The sequence below is a fragment of the Microcaecilia unicolor genome, chromosome 2 (genome assembly GCF_901765095.1).
Source record: "Microcaecilia unicolor chromosome 2, aMicUni1.1, whole genome shotgun sequence".
NCBI lineage: Eukaryota > Metazoa > Chordata > Amphibia > Gymnophiona > Siphonopidae > Microcaecilia > Microcaecilia unicolor.
The window spans coordinates 109,527,058-109,547,081 of record NC_044032.1 but is presented as its reverse complement, the minus strand read 5'-3'; the positions used below and the strand labels follow the sequence as shown (position 1 = coordinate 109,547,081).

At 40.4% G+C, this 20,024-nt stretch overlaps 1 protein-coding gene across 3 annotated transcripts in view; it reads right to left on the bottom strand.

Moving 5' to 3' along the window:
* Positions 1 to 20,024, bottom strand: part of ERBIN (erbb2 interacting protein) — a 405,835-nt gene that overhangs the window by 157,586 nt on the left and 228,225 nt on the right. For all 3 annotated transcript variants that reach the window (XM_030193205.1, XM_030193207.1, XM_030193206.1), the window contains exons 10-13: positions 17,367 to 17,441; positions 10,605 to 10,749; positions 5,498 to 5,570; positions 638 to 767 (exon numbers count right to left, since the gene is read on the bottom strand). In XM_030193205.1, coding sequence (XP_030049065.1) covers positions 638 to 767; positions 5,498 to 5,570; positions 10,605 to 10,749; positions 17,367 to 17,441 — 423 coding nt within the window. The remainder of the gene's footprint in view (positions 1 to 637; positions 768 to 5,497; positions 5,571 to 10,604; positions 10,750 to 17,366; positions 17,442 to 20,024) is intronic.

The following is a 20,024-nucleotide window of genomic DNA, read 5'->3' as shown; positions in this document are numbered from 1 at the left end:
AAGGAAAGGGGATAATGCAGAGAAGACAAAACAGAATAGGGATGCAGCAAGAAAGGGCTTTGAACAGTGAAGAGATCATAACTGAATAATGGTACAGTATGAGAACACATAGAAGTAAAAGGAAATTTGAAAGCAGAAAGATAAATTGTGAAGAAAATCATAAAATCTCATATAGAACAAAGATTAATAAAACTATAAATTATGTTCTGCAGCACAGAATTTTTCATTATCTCTAACACACTGACCCACTTAAAAACCAAAATAAAAGAAATCCATAACAATCTCTCTTATGAACTCTCATTACATAAAATGATGGGTACCAACATAAATTGGAATAAGCAGTGAGCATACATATATTCTGATAACAAGCTTCCAAACAGAACACCAACATTTTTTAAGGATAAAATTTAAAGTGGGATATTAAGGATTTGAGAGGAATTTCCCAAATTTGCAAGAAGTCATTTTAGTTCTGGCGAGGCTCTTACATAAAGTGGAATAAACCCTAAGTAAGATGGAATTTTTTTTTTTAGTTTTATAATTTGATTACATGTTCTATCAACAAAGCTCTAGGGAAGTTATAGCAATAACAATACATTACAAACATATAAATAAAACTTGTCAGATACAAGCATTATACCTCGGGTGGTAGCTGTGTTAAGAAATTATGATCTGCAGCAAAAGTCCGAATGTTTGTCAACTGTCCAATTGATGAAGGCAAAGCTTCAATCTCGTTGAAACTGCAATCAAGTTCTTCCATTGATATAAGCCTGTGTGCAAAGAAAATATGAAGAACACATTTCAAAAGATCACTGTCAACTACAACCATTCCAAAAATAAAACAAAAAAAATTTCAAAATAGCTACACAAACACACATTTACATATAAACAAATCATTTATATATAAACAAATTCACATGGACTACTTAAATCCAACTGTATACATTAAAAGCTGCACTCATAGTCCACTAGCAATCATTTGCTTGCATGATGACTGGGTGGGCAACCCAAGTTCTGAACTAATCACATTTTGTGTCATGAGCGCAGCAGGGGCTTTTTCCTTCATTCCCGCTGCTCTGCCATTCTACCGCTAGCATACTAAGCAGGCTGAAATACAGGAGGTATAAAGATAATCCATAAAATTTCCCTTTGAACAGCATACATTTTTTTAATACGTTCTCATAAGCTCCTTTATTTTCTGATTTTTACAATGTATTTTAATTTCTAAATTTCAAGTACCTTTTGTTTTTATTTTTAATTGGTGACAGAAGACCTCAGAAAAATATTTACACTCAAAGTAAGAAAGCAGCCAATGTGCAACACTACTTTCAAAATAGCTCAGTACTCCTTTCAATCAGTCTTAAAACACCTTCTTCAAAACATATTCTTAAATTGTCCCAGTTAGTATTTAAATTAGTTCAGCAGGATTGCATGCTTGCTTTTCATATCTTTTTAGAAGAAATCTCACCACCATTTTAGATTAAGTGCTTTCCACTCTGCGCCCAAGCCCTACCATGGGGCTGTCCTATGGGTGCTGCCATTTTGAAAAGGGGGGTAGCTTAGGCAAAGTGCTTCTGCTGTAGACATCAAAAGGGATAGGGCTTGAGTGGAGAGTGGTCTGTGCTTGTGTAGACAGTGGAGAGGGCTAAAGCTGATCCTCAATTCTGATTGGCTGATGCAACCGGAAGTGGATATGGCTACCTGTCAAAATATGCAAATTAAATTTGATACACACTACTCTACTTTTATTACTGACTAGATTTATAGCTATAAATGTTTATGTTTATTGATCGGTCACCAAGGTATAATGTGTCTGCTTGTGTAGGTGAATTACTACAATGATGAGACATTTAAACTCTGGAGGTAGAGAAAACCCCATGCTGTTTCCAATCGCAACATTCTCAGCAGCCATTTTGACTGAGAAACTGGTCAGGGCAGGAGAAACTGGGGATCACTCTTGCTCTGAAGAAACCACTAGACTACTAGGGCTTTTAAAGGTAGACTTGGGGGGGGGGGGTCTTTTAGGGGAGGGGTGGAAGGTTTGTGGTTAGGGGTTGGGCCTTGTGGCCTGGGAGGCCATACCCTCTTCTGGGGGTGGATGGCAGCCTGGAAGCGCCCGCCCTCTGCCGAGAGTGAGGCATTGTTTTCAGTTTTGCCCAAAACCGAATGTCAGATTTCAGCTGCTGATTCAGTTTCAGTTGAAATAGAGAACCCTGATTTTGGTCACCCTCTACGTTATGCATACTTATACTTGGTCTGCTTCCTTTCTGTCTGATTGAACATTTCAAGTCCATGCTAATCCACATTTCTCTACCTGTTAGCAGCTTGCTACTGGTGTTCCTTGGGGTTCTGTTTTTGGCACCAGTTTTATTTAACCTGTATTTGAGCCTATTGCTCACATTTATTCAATCACTGGGTGCTATCCCCTTTTCATGTGCTTTCAAAATTCAATTAATCTATGTGTAACATTTGGCAATTAAAATTCAATGCGAAGAAATGCAAAGTGATGCATTTAGGGAGTAGAAATCCATGGGAGACGTATGTGTTAGGCGGGGAGAGTCTGATAGGTACGGACGGGGAGAGGGATCTTGGGGTGATAGTATCTGAGGACCTGAAGGCGACGAAACAGTGTGACAAAGCGGTGACCGTAGCTAGAAGAGTGCTAGGCTGTATAGGGAGAGGTGTGACCAGCAGAAGAGAAGAGGTTTTAATACCCCTGTATAAGATGTTGGTGATGTCCCACCTGGAGTATTGTGTTCAGTTTTGGAGGCCGTATCTTGCGAAGGATGTTAAAAAAATGTAAGTGGTGCAAAGAAAAGCTATGAGAATGGTATGGGATTTGCGTTACAAGACGTATGAGGAGAGACTTGCTGACCTGAACATGTATACCCTGGAGGAAAGGAGAAACAGGGGTGATATGATACAGACGTTCAAATATTTGAAAGGTATTAATCCGCAAATGAACCTTTTCCGGAGAGGGGAATGCAGTGGAACTAGAGGACATGAAATGAGATTGAAGGGGGGCAGACTCCAGAAAAATGTCAGGAAGTATTTCTTCACTGAGAGAGTGGTGGATGCTTGTAATGCCCTCCCGTGGGAAGTGGTGAAAATGAAAACTGTAACGGAATTCAAACATGCGTGGGATAAACATAAAGCAATCTTGTTCAGAAGGAATAGATCCTCAGGAGCTTAGCTGAGATTGGGTGGCAGAGCCAGTGGTGGGAGGCGGGGATAGTGCTTGGCAGACTTATACGGTATGTGCCGGGGCTGGTGGTTGGGAGGGGGGGATAATGCTGGGCAGACTTATACGGTCTGTGCCAGAGCTGGTGGTGGGAGGCTGGGCTGGTGGTTGGGAGGCGGGGATAGTGCTGGGCAGACTTATACGGTCAGTGCCCTGAAGAGGACAGGTACAAATCAAGGTAGGGTATACACAAAAAGTAGCACATACGAGTTTATGTTGTTGGGCGGACTGGATGGACCATGCAGGTCTTTTTCTGCCGTCATCTACTATGTTACTATGTGTAGACCCTAATGCCACCAATCTATAACCGCTGAATCACTGTCTCTCACAAACTGCCCACTGGCTTCACTTAAACCGCCATAAACCCATTCCTGAAAAATATGAGGTAAAGTGGACCACTGATCGTCAATTGACCCCAACTATTACCCCTACAGTAGATAGGCAAGATATGACTCTTATATCCTCTCCATGGATTCTGGGAGTTATTTTCGACTCTGTTTTGATTTTTGATTTGCTAATTTAAGCTGCCTGAATCACAAGTAAAAGAGCTGGAATAAGGGGAAGAGAGGAAAGATTGGGGAAATGGGAGTTGAGGAAGAAAGCCAAATTTCCTCACACACAGAGATTCACTGGAAAAATAAATTTGGGAACTGTTTATTCACTGAAGTCTTTCTTGTCCAGTCTTGTTTTCTCCTCTTCTACTGAAAAGCAGTCTCTACTGGGCATTTCACCATGAGCCTTTAGATTTAACTACTCAGGTTTCTCCTCTTTCCATTTTTTTTTTAAAATAAATGCAGCTCCCATCCTCCAAAGCTACTCAGCCAGGTCAGAAGCTCCTACTGGAACATGGTATATGCATACTCAGTTCAGCCATTAGGTGTCACTGTTGTACAATGGCGAAAAGCCTCCATGCTGTATCTCTAGTCTGTGTCCAAGAACATAAATCAAGCTAGGGAACATAGGAACCAACTTTTCAAAATGATTGGGGGTACTGAAATATTTTTAGTTTTTTTTTTTTTTACAGGTGGTGCATTCCCCCTTTCCCTCTCCCCCCTCCTCCTCCCCCATCCCTCCCCTTCCTCCTCCCTCCGAGTTCCAGGCCCTCCCTCCCAGTTCCAGGCCCCCCCAGCTCCCTCCTTCCAAGTTTCAGGCCCTCCCTCCCACCCTCCCAGTTCCAGGCCCCCCTCCCTCCCTTCGAGTTCTAGGCCCCGTCCCTCTGAGTTCCAGGCCCGCCTGCCCATCCTCCCTCCCTCCAAGCTCCAGGGCCCCCCTCCCTCCGAGTTCAATGGCCCACTTCCCTCCCTCCCTTCCAGACCTCCTCCCTCTGAATTTTAAAAGTCATCTTACCTCGTCGGGGTTACGGCGGCAGCAGCAATGAAAAGTGTGCAGACTTGGCGCTTCAGCCTTCCCTTTTCTCCGCTCTGGTCCCACCCTTGCAGAAACAGGAAATGAGGGCGGGACCACAGCTAAGAGAAGGGAAGGCTGAAGCACCGAGCCTGCACACTTTTCACTGCTGCTGCCACCGTAACCCCGATGAGGTAAGATGATTTTTAAAATTCGGAGGGAGGGGGCCTGGAACTCGAAGGGAGGGAGGGAGGGAGGGAGGGACTTTTAAAATTCTGGGCTGACGAAGGGAACTTCCGGTGGGTGAAATATTGGGGGTGCTCAAGCATCCACAGCACCCAAGGAGTCGGCGCCTATGCTAGGGAATAGGAACTAGATTGCTCTGAGCCACTGAGACAAGACTGTCTCAAGTTTGAGGTATTATTTGAATGTACAGTAGCATACCCTTGCTACTATTAATATCTCCAGAGTTTTGTTTTTTTAAAATTTAACCAACTAATGCAAATGTGGTCTTTTTTTCATGCTACCTATGTGGTAAGGCATAAGCAGCTATGGATTCTTATGACAATATGCAGGTAGATGGCTGGACCTCAGTGGCAGCGCCATTACTTTCAAAAGCCACAGATTTCAGGCTGTTGCCCATGACCAATTCCCATTTTCAAAGATGTCTAATTTTAAGGAGTTACTTTATGCATCGATGCTTCCTCTCCTGAAAGCTAAACAAGATATTCATGCTGGAATACGCAAAACAGTAGCTGTTAGGTAGTTATCAATGTTAAAAGGGTAAGTTTTACCAAGAAAACTAATTACCAGCTATAGTACTTCTTCATACCACACTAATGGATGGAGAGGAGTCATTTACCATCAAACAATAATGGACATGCTAGGTCATATACTTAGAAATTAAATACCTACCCTCCTATGGAATCTGGCAAACACATAAGCTGGTTCTCATCAATTTTCAATGTTGTTAATTTTGTAAGTGAACCTATCACAAAAATTAAGATAACATCAGAAATATATTTGAGAAAAACAGCCTACTTCTATTCTTATGGTCAGCTAGCGATTTTTTTTTTTTTTTTAACAAGCACAAAAATCTCCTATTCCATTGGAAATTTTAGTTGCATTACATTTATATATAAATAATACATTTAACTTACAACTTGGATTTTTTCCTGTAAATATAATAAAACACTTCCTCTAATTTTGAATAAGATTCTGATCTCAAATGTAAACTGTATATTGGATTGCCACTTTTTTGTATTGCCCAAATTAGGAAAGGAACAAAGACAACTTTCAAATAGTTATGCTGAAGAATGTTTCTCCTTTTTGTTAGGAAACATGAAAAACTTCTCATGCTTTGTTCTGCTAAAAATTTGTAAAAATTAGTGTGCACACAAGATGCAAAACTGACATCTTTAAATTTAATCAAACATATTATTACTACTAATAATTTTTATAGCACTAATGGGTATACAGAGCACTGAACAGTGATAAGAAAACAGGTACAATACATTCCTGCAGGGATGGGGACAGAGCCCGTGAGGGTCCCCATGTCACTTTCTACTTTGAAGGTTGTTAATCAACTGGACTGTTATTTATGCTTGACTGATGCAGACGACAATATTTTTTCTATTTGTAATTTAAACACAACAGTTGCACAGCATACTGTTCCTTTTTATACTTTAATAAAAAGATTTAAATATAAAATCATAAGTGTTCAAAGCTTCTGCAGATAACAGAGCCCAAGGGGACGGGGAACCTGCAGGGATGGAGACGGAGCCTGCAGGGACGGGAGAGGGACGGAAACACCCTGGACTGATCACTACAAACTAAACCTATCCCTACACTGGCGGAAGAAGGGATTACACCAAATACAAGCACACACAACCTACAGAACAAGAGGTCAAGCAGACCCGAAAACATTCTGGCAACAGATATATAACAATGAATGGACAGCACAAAGACTCCATACACTACGTCATGGAATGGGATAAAAGATGGAAATACATACTAGATGAAACAGCACCCTTAAGAACAAGATCTTCACGTACGCATAACTCGATACCATGGTTCAATGATGAACTGAAAAGGCTAAAAACACAATCCAGAAAACTCGAACGAGCATGGAAAAAAAAACCCAAAAGATGAACACACACTCAACACATGGAAACAATTACTAAGAAAGTACAAATACGCTATACGACAGACCAAAAGATCATACTATAAAACCAAAATAGGGACAGATTACAAAGACATGAAGAAACTATATCAACTCGTGAACAAACTCCTAGACACCAACCTTGTCACCACATCGAATACAGACATCCCATCTGCAGACAAATTTGCTAAGTATTTCAATGAAAAAATTGTAAACCTACGCAATATGCTACCTGAGGACAACACTGACATCGAAAACTTCCTTAATGAGTTGGACTCAACCACTGGAGAATACCCGGCTGACCGAACCTGGTTAAATTTTGCCCTCCTCACCGTCGATACAGTTGCACGGGCGATCAGCAAGTTCTCTAACACTCACTGCAAACTAGATACCTGCCCCAACTACCTAATGAAATCTGCCCCTGACCGCTTCATAGTAGACCTCACATCCCACCTAAATTACATGCTACAGCAAGGTCTCTTCCCTAAGGAAAATGGCAACATACATATATATATATCAAACGACACCAAGAAAAAAACAAATGAAATCACTAACTACGGTCCAGTAGCATCCATCCTGTTGTCAGTCAAACTGATGGAAAGCATGGTAGCCAAACAACTTACAGATTACATAAACAAATTCTCAATACTACACGAATCACAGTCAGGTTTTCGCCCCTCCAGCATAGAAACAGTACTACTCACTCTCCTAACCAAATTTAAGCAGGAAATAGCAAAAGCATCCTCCTTCTCCAATTCGACATGGTAAACCACAATATATTAATAAGACTACTAGATAAATTCGGGATTGGTGGAAACATACTTAGTTGGATCAAGGGTTTCCTAACCACAAGAACATACCAAGTAAAATCAAACTCAAACATATCATCACCATGGAAAGTAAACTGTGGAGTACCACAAGGGTCAACGTTATCACCGATCCTCTTCAACCTAATGATGACCCTTCTAGCCAAGTCCTTATCCAACCAAGGCCTTAACTCCTTTATCTACGTAGACGATGTCACAATATACATTCCTTACAAATCTAAATTGACAGAAATCACCAACGAAATCACGATCATCTTGAACATCATGGACTCAACATCCCAGATTACACCCTCCCTAACATCATTAACTAGTTGCCATAGTGTATAAACCCTTTTCCCATAGTTTCAAAATGAAATTTACTCTAGAAATAGGCATTTTCCCCATAGTTTTAAACTGAAACCTTTTCTAGAGGTAGAAACTAAACAGCCAAAAACTCTTGTTCTAAAAGGCAGTTATTTTCTGTTCCTTGGCTGCTGGAGAGGTAGCTCATCCAGCGACCTCAATTAAGTGTTAATTAAGGTGTGGGGAAGTAGAATACTTGCATAGGTTGCTGAGTCAGCTTCAAAGAGCCTGTTTAAAAGAGGCCCCTTAGATTCAAAACTATATAAAGAGGAAAAGTCCCACTGAACTTTCTTTCTGAGAAGTTCCGAGAGAAGAGAACATTTCTCTGGTAAGTGAACGCTATTTTGCTTTGTGCTATGGGAACTTAAAGATTGGGGTTTAAAAGAGGAATTGTAGGTTAGTGTTAGTCAAAATAAAAATATAAAAAGCAAATTTTATCAACTAATCTCCATAGTCTTTTCCACTTAGTTTTAAAAACTTTGTACCACAGCATTAACAGATAGAATCTAAAAGGCACAGCAGCATCTAGTTTAGTCTTCACACCCACCCCTAGGACAACTCTTCATTTATTTTATAGTCAGTTATTGTAATTAGGGTAACAAGCAAGGAGTGCTCTTACAGAGTTTTAAATACATTTCATTACCATCTAAGAAGGAAACACTAACTAAATCATACAATATACTATATAAACTAAAAGACACTTTTATATTAGGCTAATATCCTTAATACTCTAGCAAGTTTTAAATTATTGAAAAACTCAAAAACACTAAGATGGAGTCAGCAGTCCAGCAGCGAGAGGGGTGCTATCCAGTCTTTTGCATTGAGTGTCACTTATATGATTATCTCCCAGTTGGTGAGGTGTCATATGTGTGTGCCTGGTGCAAAGAGCTCGTAGCTCTCAGAAAATGGATCCATTCTCTTGAGGCTAGAGTAGCAGACTTGGTGGCGCTGAGGGAGACAGAGAGGTACATAGAGGAGGCCTTCAGGGATGTTGTAGAGAAGTCCCACCTCCAGTCTGGTAGCCCCTATGCTACCTTGGAGGAGGGATGTCTCCTAGAAGGAGAGCATCACCCTGGTGAAGTAGGAAGTGCTCCTGTAGCCAGGACCTGCCCACCAGGGGATGTACTATCCTCTCACACCGAGGATATGTCTCCAAGTGCTGCCCGGGAGGGAAAGGTTAGGACAGCTGTTGTAGTTGGTGATTCGATCATTAGACATATAGATAGCTGGGTGGCTGGTGGACGTGAGGATGGCCTGGTGACTTGCCTGCCTGGTGAGAAGGTGGCAGACCTCACGCATCACCTAGATAGGATTTTAAATAGTGCTGGGGAGAAGTTGGCTGTCTTGGTACATGTGGGTACCAATGACATAGGAAAATGTGGGAGAGATTTTATGGTGAGAATACTAAAAGGAAATTTTAAGACAATACAGGAACGTAAGACCTTCAGAGTAAAAAAAATTATGAAATATTTTGACACCCTCCAGACAGGACTTAAAGATCTGGGTTTTCTATCCCATTATAAACCAAAACAATTATACTGCTTTGTCCCCCTCCTTATCACTCATCCATCTCTCCCTGTTTTTCACCTGTCATTATAATTGCTTTTGTGTTTCACTTTTATATTCTGATATTTGTCAATACTTGCTCATTTCCAGTCTGAAGAAGGGTTACCTTCAAAAGCTAATAAAAAATGTATTGTTAGTCCAATAAAAAAAACGCAGTGATTCCCAAACCTGGCCCATGAGGCACCCCAGCAAGTCAGATTTTCAGGATACCCACAATAAATATTCATGAAAGCGATTTACATGCACTGCTTCCACTATATGCAAATCTCATATGAATATTCATTGTGGGTATCCTGAAAACCTAACTAGCTGGGGTGTCTCCAGGCAAGGTTTGGGAACCACTGAAAAAAGATCTCTTATTTACTTTTCTATGTTTTGTTTTATTTCTATTACCTAAAATCTAAAGACACATCTAGCATTCTCTCAATCCAACAGTCAGGTCACCAAGACAAAGAAATTAATCAGATCTGTACAACTAGACCTACCTCTAGTACAACTAGACCTTCCTCTAGTAAAACCATACTGCCACAATTAATGAACAGACTAGATTTAATTCAGAGGACCACTATCAAGACTGAGAAGTCAGCATAAGCTTTATGACGTGAGATTAAATGTCCTAAATATGCATACATTACAGCATAGGAGGATGTGTAAGTACAACACCTCAAAAACAAATGATGCACAACAGGTAAACTTTTTTTTTTTGTTTAGAAGAAACAAAATTCCAAAACAGTCTCATGATAAGTCTGCAGCGGAGTAGATTCAAGAGCCATTTCAGAGAGCATTTCCTCACAGAAACAGTGATATGACCGTTTGTCACAAAAACAGTATCAGGATTTAAGAAAGCGCAAGACAAATGAGAATATCTGACAGCGGAAATGTGAGCATAAAGTAGCCAGCCAGGCAGGTGTGTAGTACTTCTAAAACAAGATCAAGAACAGAGTACACACAATCCTACCTGCTAACACATTCTCTGTTTTTGTATGTTTACTACAGTCAAAGTATGCTACCTGAGACCCTTTACAATACCATGAAGCTAATTACTCTATTTTGTGATGTTCTGTGTTCAAGTGATTTGCCCCTCTTTCTAACCTAGGTGGTGTATTTATTAATACATAATACAAACCAATGGAATCTGGTAACTGCTGCAGTGAGTTACTAGACAGTAGCAGGTCCTGAAGGCTTTCACATTCTGAAATTCCTTCTTCAAGGGTCTCTATATTATTTTTAGAAACATCCAAATAGGTCAAGTGTTTCAACCGGCCCAGGAACTGTGAGAAAGATAAAAGGTTATTAGCAGATTAATATCAAACCATCCAGTTTAAAAAAAGAACAGAAAAGGCCTGTACACTTTGCCTAGATGAACATCAAGTAGGGGGGATACAAATAAAGGTCAGCAACCCAGAGGAAAAGTTCTTAAGTCTTTTACCGAGTCATGTAAGTAAAATATCTAACACAACCGTGTTTTCAAAACATCTTCATCAGGAGGCATGACTATTAGAGAAGTAAATACTGTAACAGAACCAGAGTCAGCAATAGCAGCTTTTTTGATATCCTAACAGGACATAATTATCTAATATACACCCAGTTGTAGGACACTTTCTAGTTAAGGGCTTTTGCCACCCATGTGCATACAGTCTCTCCACAAATTGCCAAAGTAATTTGCGAAGAGACTGTATGCACGCTGGTGGCGAAAACCTGGGATAAGTACATAGGATCTCTAAGGGAGAAGAAACGATAGTAGATGGTACAGTACCTTTTCTCTGGGCTGCTGACCATCTATTGGACTAAGTTTCTTTTTGGGGGTATTCGTTCATTGTACATCTTTTTGTCTGTCCTCTCTGCTTAGATGGACAGCAGCACTACTTGCTAATAAAATGTAGAACCATCTAACAAGTTCAGGATATAAATAAATTTAACTAGCAAGGGTGTCAACCAAGGCAATTATGGAAAATTATGACAACACATGTCCCACTCCTTTCTCAACCCAGTTAGATTTTCAAGAGCCACAAAAAGCTTTCCCTGTATGCAAACCCACTAACGCATATGAACAGGACTTGACCAATTCCAGGTGCCAAGTCACCATGGGGCTCATTTTCAAAGCACTTAACCTCCAAAGTTCCACAGAAACCTAGGGAACTTTGGAAGGCTAAGTGCTTTGAAAATATGCCTCATCATGGCACCTACAAATTGCACCCTATATTTTTATTTTGTTGTTACGCTGCCGCAGAAAACAATGTTTCCTACTTCCCAATTGTGATTCAGTTCTCTTGAAAACTTGAGCTGCAAATTAAGAAGTACTTAGGTTTCAAGTCTTGCAAGACCAGCTCAAACTTCCTGCACCATGTGAATGAAGATTACAGAGGACTGAATGGCAGCGGGAAGTGGGAAACATGTCGTTTCTTCTGCAGCTAAAGTCAACAAGTTGAGGGGAATAGGTGGCAGGCTCCGAGAGAGACAGAGAGACTGGATGAAGGCTTAGGCAGTATGTGTATGAGAGAGAGATATTGAGATGGGTGAAGGCTGGGAGGTCTAAGACAGACAGACTGGGTGAATGTTAATGGGGTAGAGAGGGGGTAGGGGACCCATGCAATGGTGAAATTTGAAACAAAGAGGCAATTAATTACATATTGGTTTCACCTTGGTTTGATAAATAAATATATATTACAGATACACAATATCAACCAGCTCACCTTTATCCACATATTTGTTCACCCCTTCCAAGAAGGGTAGTAGATTGGTGAGGCAAGATTTCCCCCTTCACTAAATCCATGTTGGCTTTGTCTCATTAATCCATGCTTTTGAATATGCTCTGTAATTTTGTTCTTTATAATAGTCTCTACCATTTTGCCCGGCACCGATGTCAGACTCACCGGTCTATAATTTCCTGCATCTCCTCTCCAATTTTCCAGTATCATGCTTGATTTTAAGGATAAATTACATATTAATAACAATAGCTCCGCAAGTTCACTTTTCAGTTCTGTCAGTACTCTGGGATGAATACCACCCGGTCCAGGAGATTTGCTACTCTTCAATTTGTAGAGCTGCCCCATTACATCCTCCAGGCTTATAGAGAATTTATTCAGTTTCTCCGACTCGTCAGCTTCAAATACCATTTCAGGCACTGGTATCTCACTTAAATCTTTCTTGGTGAAGACTGAAGCAAAGAATTCATTTACTCTATCCACTATGGCTTTGTCTTCCCTGATCGCCCCTTTTACTCCTAGGTCATCTAGCGGTCCAACCAATTCTTTTGCTGGCTTCCTGCTTTTAATATATCTAAAAAAAGTTTTACTATGTGTTTTTGCCTCCAACAAAACCTTTTTTTCGAAGTCCCTCTTAGCCTTTCCTTATCAGCGATTTGCATTTGACTTGACATTCCATATGCTGTTTCTTATTCTTTTCAGTCAGTTCCTTCTTCCATTTTCTGAAGGATTTTCTTTTAGCTCTAATAGCTTCCTTCACCTCACTTTTTAACCATGCCAGCTGTCGTTTGGTCTTCTGTCCTTCTTTAATACGCGGAATATATTTGGCCTGGGCTTACAGGATGGTGTTTTTGAATAGCATCCACACCTGATGTAAATTTTGACCCTCGCAGCCGCTCCTCAGTTTTTTTCTCCATTCTTTCATTTTATCAATCTCCTTTTTTAAAATTAAACGCTAATGTATTTCATTTCCTATGTAAAGTTACTTCAAAGCTAATATCAAATCCGATCATATTATGATCACTGTTATCAAGCGACCCCAGCACCATTACCTCCCGTACCAGTCCCACTAAGGACTAGGTCTAGAATTTTTCCTTCTCTCGTCGGTTCCTGTACCAACTGCTCTATAAAGCAGTCCTTGATTTCGTCAAGGAATTTTGCCCCCCTAGCATGCCCTGATATTACATTTACCCAGTCAATATCGGGGTAATTGAAATCACTCATTATTATTGTGTTGCCCAGTTTGTTTGCTCCCCTAATGTCCTTTAACATTTCTGCATCCATCTGTTCATCCTGGCCAGGCGGACGGTAGTACACTCCTATCACTATCCTTTTCCCCTTTACACATGAGATTCCAAGATGTGTTTTGTTTCCTGCAGAATTTTCAAATCTATTTGATTCAAGGCTCTCCTTAATATACAATGCTACCCTTCCACCAATTCGATCCACCCTATCACTACAATATAATTTGTACCCCGGTATGACAGTGTCCCACTGGTTATCCTCCTTCCACCAGGTCTCAGAGATGCCTATTACATAGTAACATAGTAGATGACGGCAGAAAAAGACCTGCATGGTCCATCCAGTCTGCCCAACAAGATAACTCATATGTGCTACTTTTTGTGTATACCTTACCTTGATTTGTATCTGTCTTTTTCAGGGCACAGACCGTATAAATCTGCCCAGCACTAACCCCGCCTCCCAACCACCAGCCCCGCCTCTGCCATCCAATTTCCGCTAAGCTCCTGAGGATCCCTTCTTTCCAAATAGGATTCCTTTATGTTTATCCCATGCATGTTTGAATTCCGTTACCATTTTCATCTCCACCACCTCCCGCAGGAGGGCATTCCAAGCGTCCACCACTCTCTCCGTGAAAAAATACTTCCTGACATTTTTCTTGAGTCTGCCCCCCTTCAATCTCATTTCATGTCCTCTAGTTCTACCGCCTTCCCATCTCCGGAAAAGGTTCGTTTGCGGATTAATACCTTTCAAATATTTGAATGTCTGTATCATATCACCCGTTTCTCCTTTCCTCCAGGGTATACATGTTCAGGTCAGCAAGTCTCTCCTCATACGTCTTGTAACGCAAATCCCATACCATTCTCGTAGCTTTTCTTTGCACCGCTTCAATTCTTTTTACATCCTTAGCAAGATACGGCCTCCAAAACTGAACACAATACTCCAGGTGGGGCCTCACCAACGACTTATACAGGGGCATTAAAACCTCTTTTCTTCTGCTGGTCACACCTCTCTCTATACAGCCCTAGCAACCTTCTAGTTACGGCCACCACCGTAACTAGTGAAATATATTCTAACTCTCCCATCTTATTTCTTAGGCTTCTGACATTCGCATACAGACATTTCAAACTGTTTGTTGTTCCTAGTTACATCATGCTCAGTACTTGACAGTATTAATTTGCAATCTTTTGTCTGATTTTTATTTAAGGGCACCTGATCTACTACGGTCTCTTTTGCAACCTCACTATCAGGATACCCTATCTTCTCTGTTTTGGAGATATCTTTGAAAGATACCTTATCCCGAACCATGCGCTTTTGAGCGATTGTCGACCTTCCCCCAGTTTCTAGTTTAAAAGCTGCTCTATCTCCTTCTTAAATGCCGATGCAAGCAGCCTGGTCCCACCCTGGTTAAGGTGGAACCCATCCTTTCGGAATAGGCTCCCCCTTCCCCAGAATGTTGCCCAGTTCTTGACAAATCTAAAACCCTCCTCCCTGCACCATCGTCTCATCCACGCATTGAGACTCCTCGGTGCTGCCTGTCTCTTGGGACCTGCGCGTGGAACAGGTAGCATTTCAGAAAATGCTACCCTGGAGGTTCTGGATTTGAGCTTTCTACCTAAGAGCCTAATTTTGGCTTCCAGAACCCTCTCCCACATTTTCCTAAGTCATTGGTACCCACATGTACCACGATAGCCGACTCCTCCCCAGCACTATCTAAAATCCTATGTGGGTGACGCGTGAGGTCCGCCACCGCACCAGGCAGGCAAGTCACCAGGCAATCCTCACGTCCACCAGCCACCCAGCTACCTATATGCCTAATGATCGAATCACCAACTACAACAGCTGTCCTAACTCTTCCCTCCTGGGCAGCACTTGGGGACATATCCTTGGTGCGAGAGGATAGTACATCCCCTGGTGGGCAGGTCCTGGCTACAAGAGTACTTCCTACTTCACCAGGGTGATGCACTCCTTCTAGGAGACCTCCCTCCTCCAAGGTAGCACAGGGGCTACCAGACTGGAGGTGGGACTTCTCTACAACATCCCTGTAGGCCTCCTCTATGTACCTCTCTGTCTCCCTCAGATCCACCAAGTCTGCTACTCTAGCCTCAAGAGAATGGATCCATTTTCTGAGAGCTAGGAGCTCTTTGCATCAGGCACACACATATGACATCTCACCAACTGTCATACATGTGACACTCAATGCAAAAGACTGGATAGCACCCCTCTTGCTGCTGGACTGCTGACTCCATCTTAGTATTTTTTAGTTTTTCAATAATTTAAAACTTGCTAGAGTATTAAGGATATTAGCCTAATATAAAAATATCTTTTAGTTTATATAGTATATTATATGATTTATTTAGTGTTTCCTTCTTAGATGGTAATGAAATGTATTTAAAACTCTCTAAGAGCACTCCTTGCTTGTTACCCTAATTACAATAACTGACTATAAATGAAGAGTTGTCCTAGGGGTGGGCAGGAAGGCTAAACTACTACTACTACTTAACATTTCTAAAGCGCTACCAGGGTTACGCAGCACTGTACAATTTAATATAGAGGAACGGTCCCTGCTCAAGGAGCTTACAATCTAAGAGACAAGTGAACGGACAGTCCAACAGGGGCGGTCAAATTGGGGCAGTCTGGATTTAGTGAACGGTAAGAGTTAGGTGCCGAATGCAGCATTGAAGAGGTGGGTTTTAAGCAAAGACTTGAAGATGGGCAGGGAGGGGGCTTGGCGTAAGGACTCACGAAGGTTGTTCCAAGCATAGGGTGAGGCGAGGCAGAATGAGCGGAGCCTGGAGTTGGCGGTGTTGGAGAAGGGTACAGAGAGGAGGGATTTGTCCTGTGAACGGAGGTTACGGGCGGGAACATAGATGCTGCTGTGCCTGCTAGAGGCTGTTATTGCTGTGGTACAAAGTTCAAGACTATGGAGATTAGTTGATAAGATTTGCTTTTTTATATTTTTATTTTGCCTATCCATAACCTAAAATTCCTCCTTTAAACCCCAATCTTTAAGTTCCCAAAGCACAAAGCAAAATAGTGTTCGCTTACCAGAGAAATGTCCTCTTCTCTCAGAACTTCTCAGAAAGAAAGTTCAGTGGGACCTTTCCTCTTTATATAGTTTTGAATCTAAGGGACCTTTTTTAAACAGGTTCTTTGAAGCTAACTCAGCAACCTATGCAAACATTCTACTTCCCCACAACTTAGTTAACACCTAATTGAGGCCACTGGACATGCTACCTCTCCAGCTACCAAGGAACAGAAAATAACTGCCTTTTAGAACAAGAGTTTTTGGCTGTTAAGTTTAAAGCTATGGGAAAAATGCCTATTTCTAGAGCAAATTTCAGTTTACAACTATGGGAAAAGGGTTGTTCATGAATTAGTACTGCATGCAATTAAAAATCTCACTGAATTAGTTAATTATGTTAATTTAAGAATTTCCTAAACAAATGACAAGATAAACTTCCCTAAGAATGTTTATCTAAGAGTGAAAAAAATTAAGCTCAATTAAGGTGCATCTCTCCATTTAAACACAAGATTCAATAAGAACACCACTACTGTACTGTGTTCAAATTGGAAATTTGAGGGACACAGTTTTATAAATTATCATGAGAAGTTATCTATCCATATGTACCTGACCCCTTTCCTAACAGTTTGGTTCTCATCCATTGGCTTGCTCAGATCTAGCAAAACCTTGCTTATTCAAGAGAATCAGATCTAGCAAAACCTTGCTTATTCAAGAGAATCTGACCTGACCGTGGCCTTCCCTTTTCAAGTGGAACCACCAGCTCTCAAGATCCTTACACAGCCTCACAACAGACTTGTGTTCAACCGTCTAATCTTATTTTATCATTGCAAGACTCTTAATCACTACTTTTATCTACTATGATAAAATTAAATTTGGGATTAAAAATCATTTTTTCTTTTCATGCAAAATGAAAGCTTACCCCTGGTATGAATATTAACCTATTTCCATCCATCCACAGCTCCATCAATCCACTCAATTGCTCAAGTACTTCAGGCTGTGAAAAAAAAAACATGAAATTTAGCAAAGCAAAATCTATGTTAAAGCTGCTGTAGCATTCAACAAAGGACTGTTCAGCTATTTCTTCTCATACTGGTTACAATGGAGCAATCTATAAGCTATTTTATATACGACTTGGACAGATGTAAAATTCAATAAAAGGTTAAAAATGGCACTTGCTATTAACATTGATTTCAGAAGGAAAACTCTTAGAAGCTCGATATGCATCAATCTTTAAAGTCTGTCCCAAACCTATATACATACATACACTATGAGTAGCCAAATCCTGAGTTTTTATGTCTTTAAATTCCCATTTGTCATCTTTATAGATTAAAAAGATCTAACAAAAGTGCTTTACATCTTCATAAACAGAACATAAAACCTCACTGGCTCTTTAAAAAATCTACCCCAAACCACACAGAAACGTATCAGTACCAGTTAGTTTACGATCCACTCCTTCTGGACCATTACTAACCATTCATTCCTCACTTAACATCACTCTTTCCCCCTATCGAGGAACAGTAACAGGAGATAAAGGAATAAAAATAAATTTTAAGTTGTTTTGATTGCTATTTGGGGTGTTTTGAAAGAGAAATCTAGACAGTCAAAGCATGCAGGTGGTGGAGACACCATAGCCTTTATTACCAGGTTTCATCCAACTGTGGGCAAGCCCATAAAGAAGGGTTATTTAGCTACCTGGTCACATGAATTTTATTTGACTTTCCGGTGCCTCCACCACAAATACATTTACTTTGGTTAGGCCAGGACCAGATATGGCAACGTTCCTTCTAACTCCACAGCCCTCATGGCTTTTTATTTTCCGCTCATTGTTAAATCATGGTGTCTGAACCACACTTTCCTATTTCCACTTGCACTTTCATAAAAAGAAAATACTATGAAAGGGATGCTAAACTGTTACAATTTGGAATACCAACCCTAATTACAGTAAAAGCATTTCTCCACATGCCTTCCCCTTTCTTCCTTTTTCCACCCATTCATTCCACATTTTCAGTGTCACCCACACAAGCCTACACTATCTGGACCTACTTTCCACACCTGCATGCAAACCCATCTTTGATGCACATACATACTACTAAACCTAATTTAAAATCAGAAACGACACCATGAGTGACCAAAATAAAAATATTTATTATGCATACAAATTAAATTGCTTTCCCTCCCCCAATTTTCTTCATTCTTTGAAATGGTGATAATGAAAGGGTACTACCTGTGCAATTGAGGGTTCTGCAATGGCCTCCAGAAGAGCTCTTCCTTCTGCTACTAGAGGCAGAGCAGCAGAATGAAGAGAAAGAGGTAAGCAATCAGGATGCCTCTGACAACACAAAAAGGAGTAGGTGCAAAGCAGAAATAGGGCAACACAAAAAACTACACTTTCATCAAGGCTATTTATGAGCACGAGCAAAGAATGCAAAGTGCCCAATGTACAGATGAGAGAAAACAAAGAAAGTGAAAGTTAAACAACTTGATAGACAAACAAAATAAAAATCTATTTTCTACAACACAAACATGGACAAAGAAATGAAAGGAAAAAAATACCACAATGTATACAATAGAGACAGAAGAAACAAGCATGCACTGTGGAAAATTATTAAATGATACAAACAAGCTAAGTAAAACAGCACGTAGGTGACAAAAAAAAAGCAGATAAGGCACTGTGATGGGCAACAGAATGCATAGAAAAAGATTCACTTGCTGAACGTCTCCCAGGCCCTCAAATCTTTGAAGGTGCTTTACTATTAAACATTTCTATAGCACTATTAGCTGTTGACTGTGCTGTACAGACAGACATAAAAGACAATCCCTGCTCCATGGAGCTTCCAATCTAGTTGAAACACAGATAAAACAAAGACATTTGTAACAAGCACTTTATTATAATATACATGTTTAATGTGAGAAGGCAAAGATTCCTGAAGAGACAAAGATTGAGACTTTAAGTAGGACTATTAAGGCCAGAGAGTGAATAAGAGAGCAAAGGAAGGTTGTTCCAGATTTATTATAATGCAAGACAACGTGCAAAGTGTAGAATTATAAATGAACGGAAGGGGCATAGATAAGTGCAGATGACAAGGCGGAAAGCAAAAAAATAAAAATAAAAAGAACTAGTACTGGGCTGAAGGATGAATGAACTTGTGGGTGAAATCGGAACTGAATGTGAAAGCAGATAGGAAACTAATATAAAGCCATCAAAAGAAGGGTAACATGGTCATAATGAAAATGGTGTAGTTGAAATTAGAATATAAATTGGAGAATAATTCTTTAGTTGGAAACATGTGACATGGCTATAACAGTCAAAGTTGGAGGTGATGATTGAGTCGATAAGGTTGAAACCAAGACAGTACATTTAAAAAGGAAGGAGGCGGCCACATGATCAGCTGGAGAGGATTCTTTAAAACAATATGTGATTTTAAAGGCTTAAGACTTTTTTTTTTTTTTTTTTTTAAGTGTTTGACCTCCACTCTGCAAAACTCCTCCAGCATTTGGGAGGGGAAGTAGCCTTTACTCGACTAAAACTTAAACAAGTATTCTTTGTTGTTTGAGATACAAAGGAAGACTATTAATC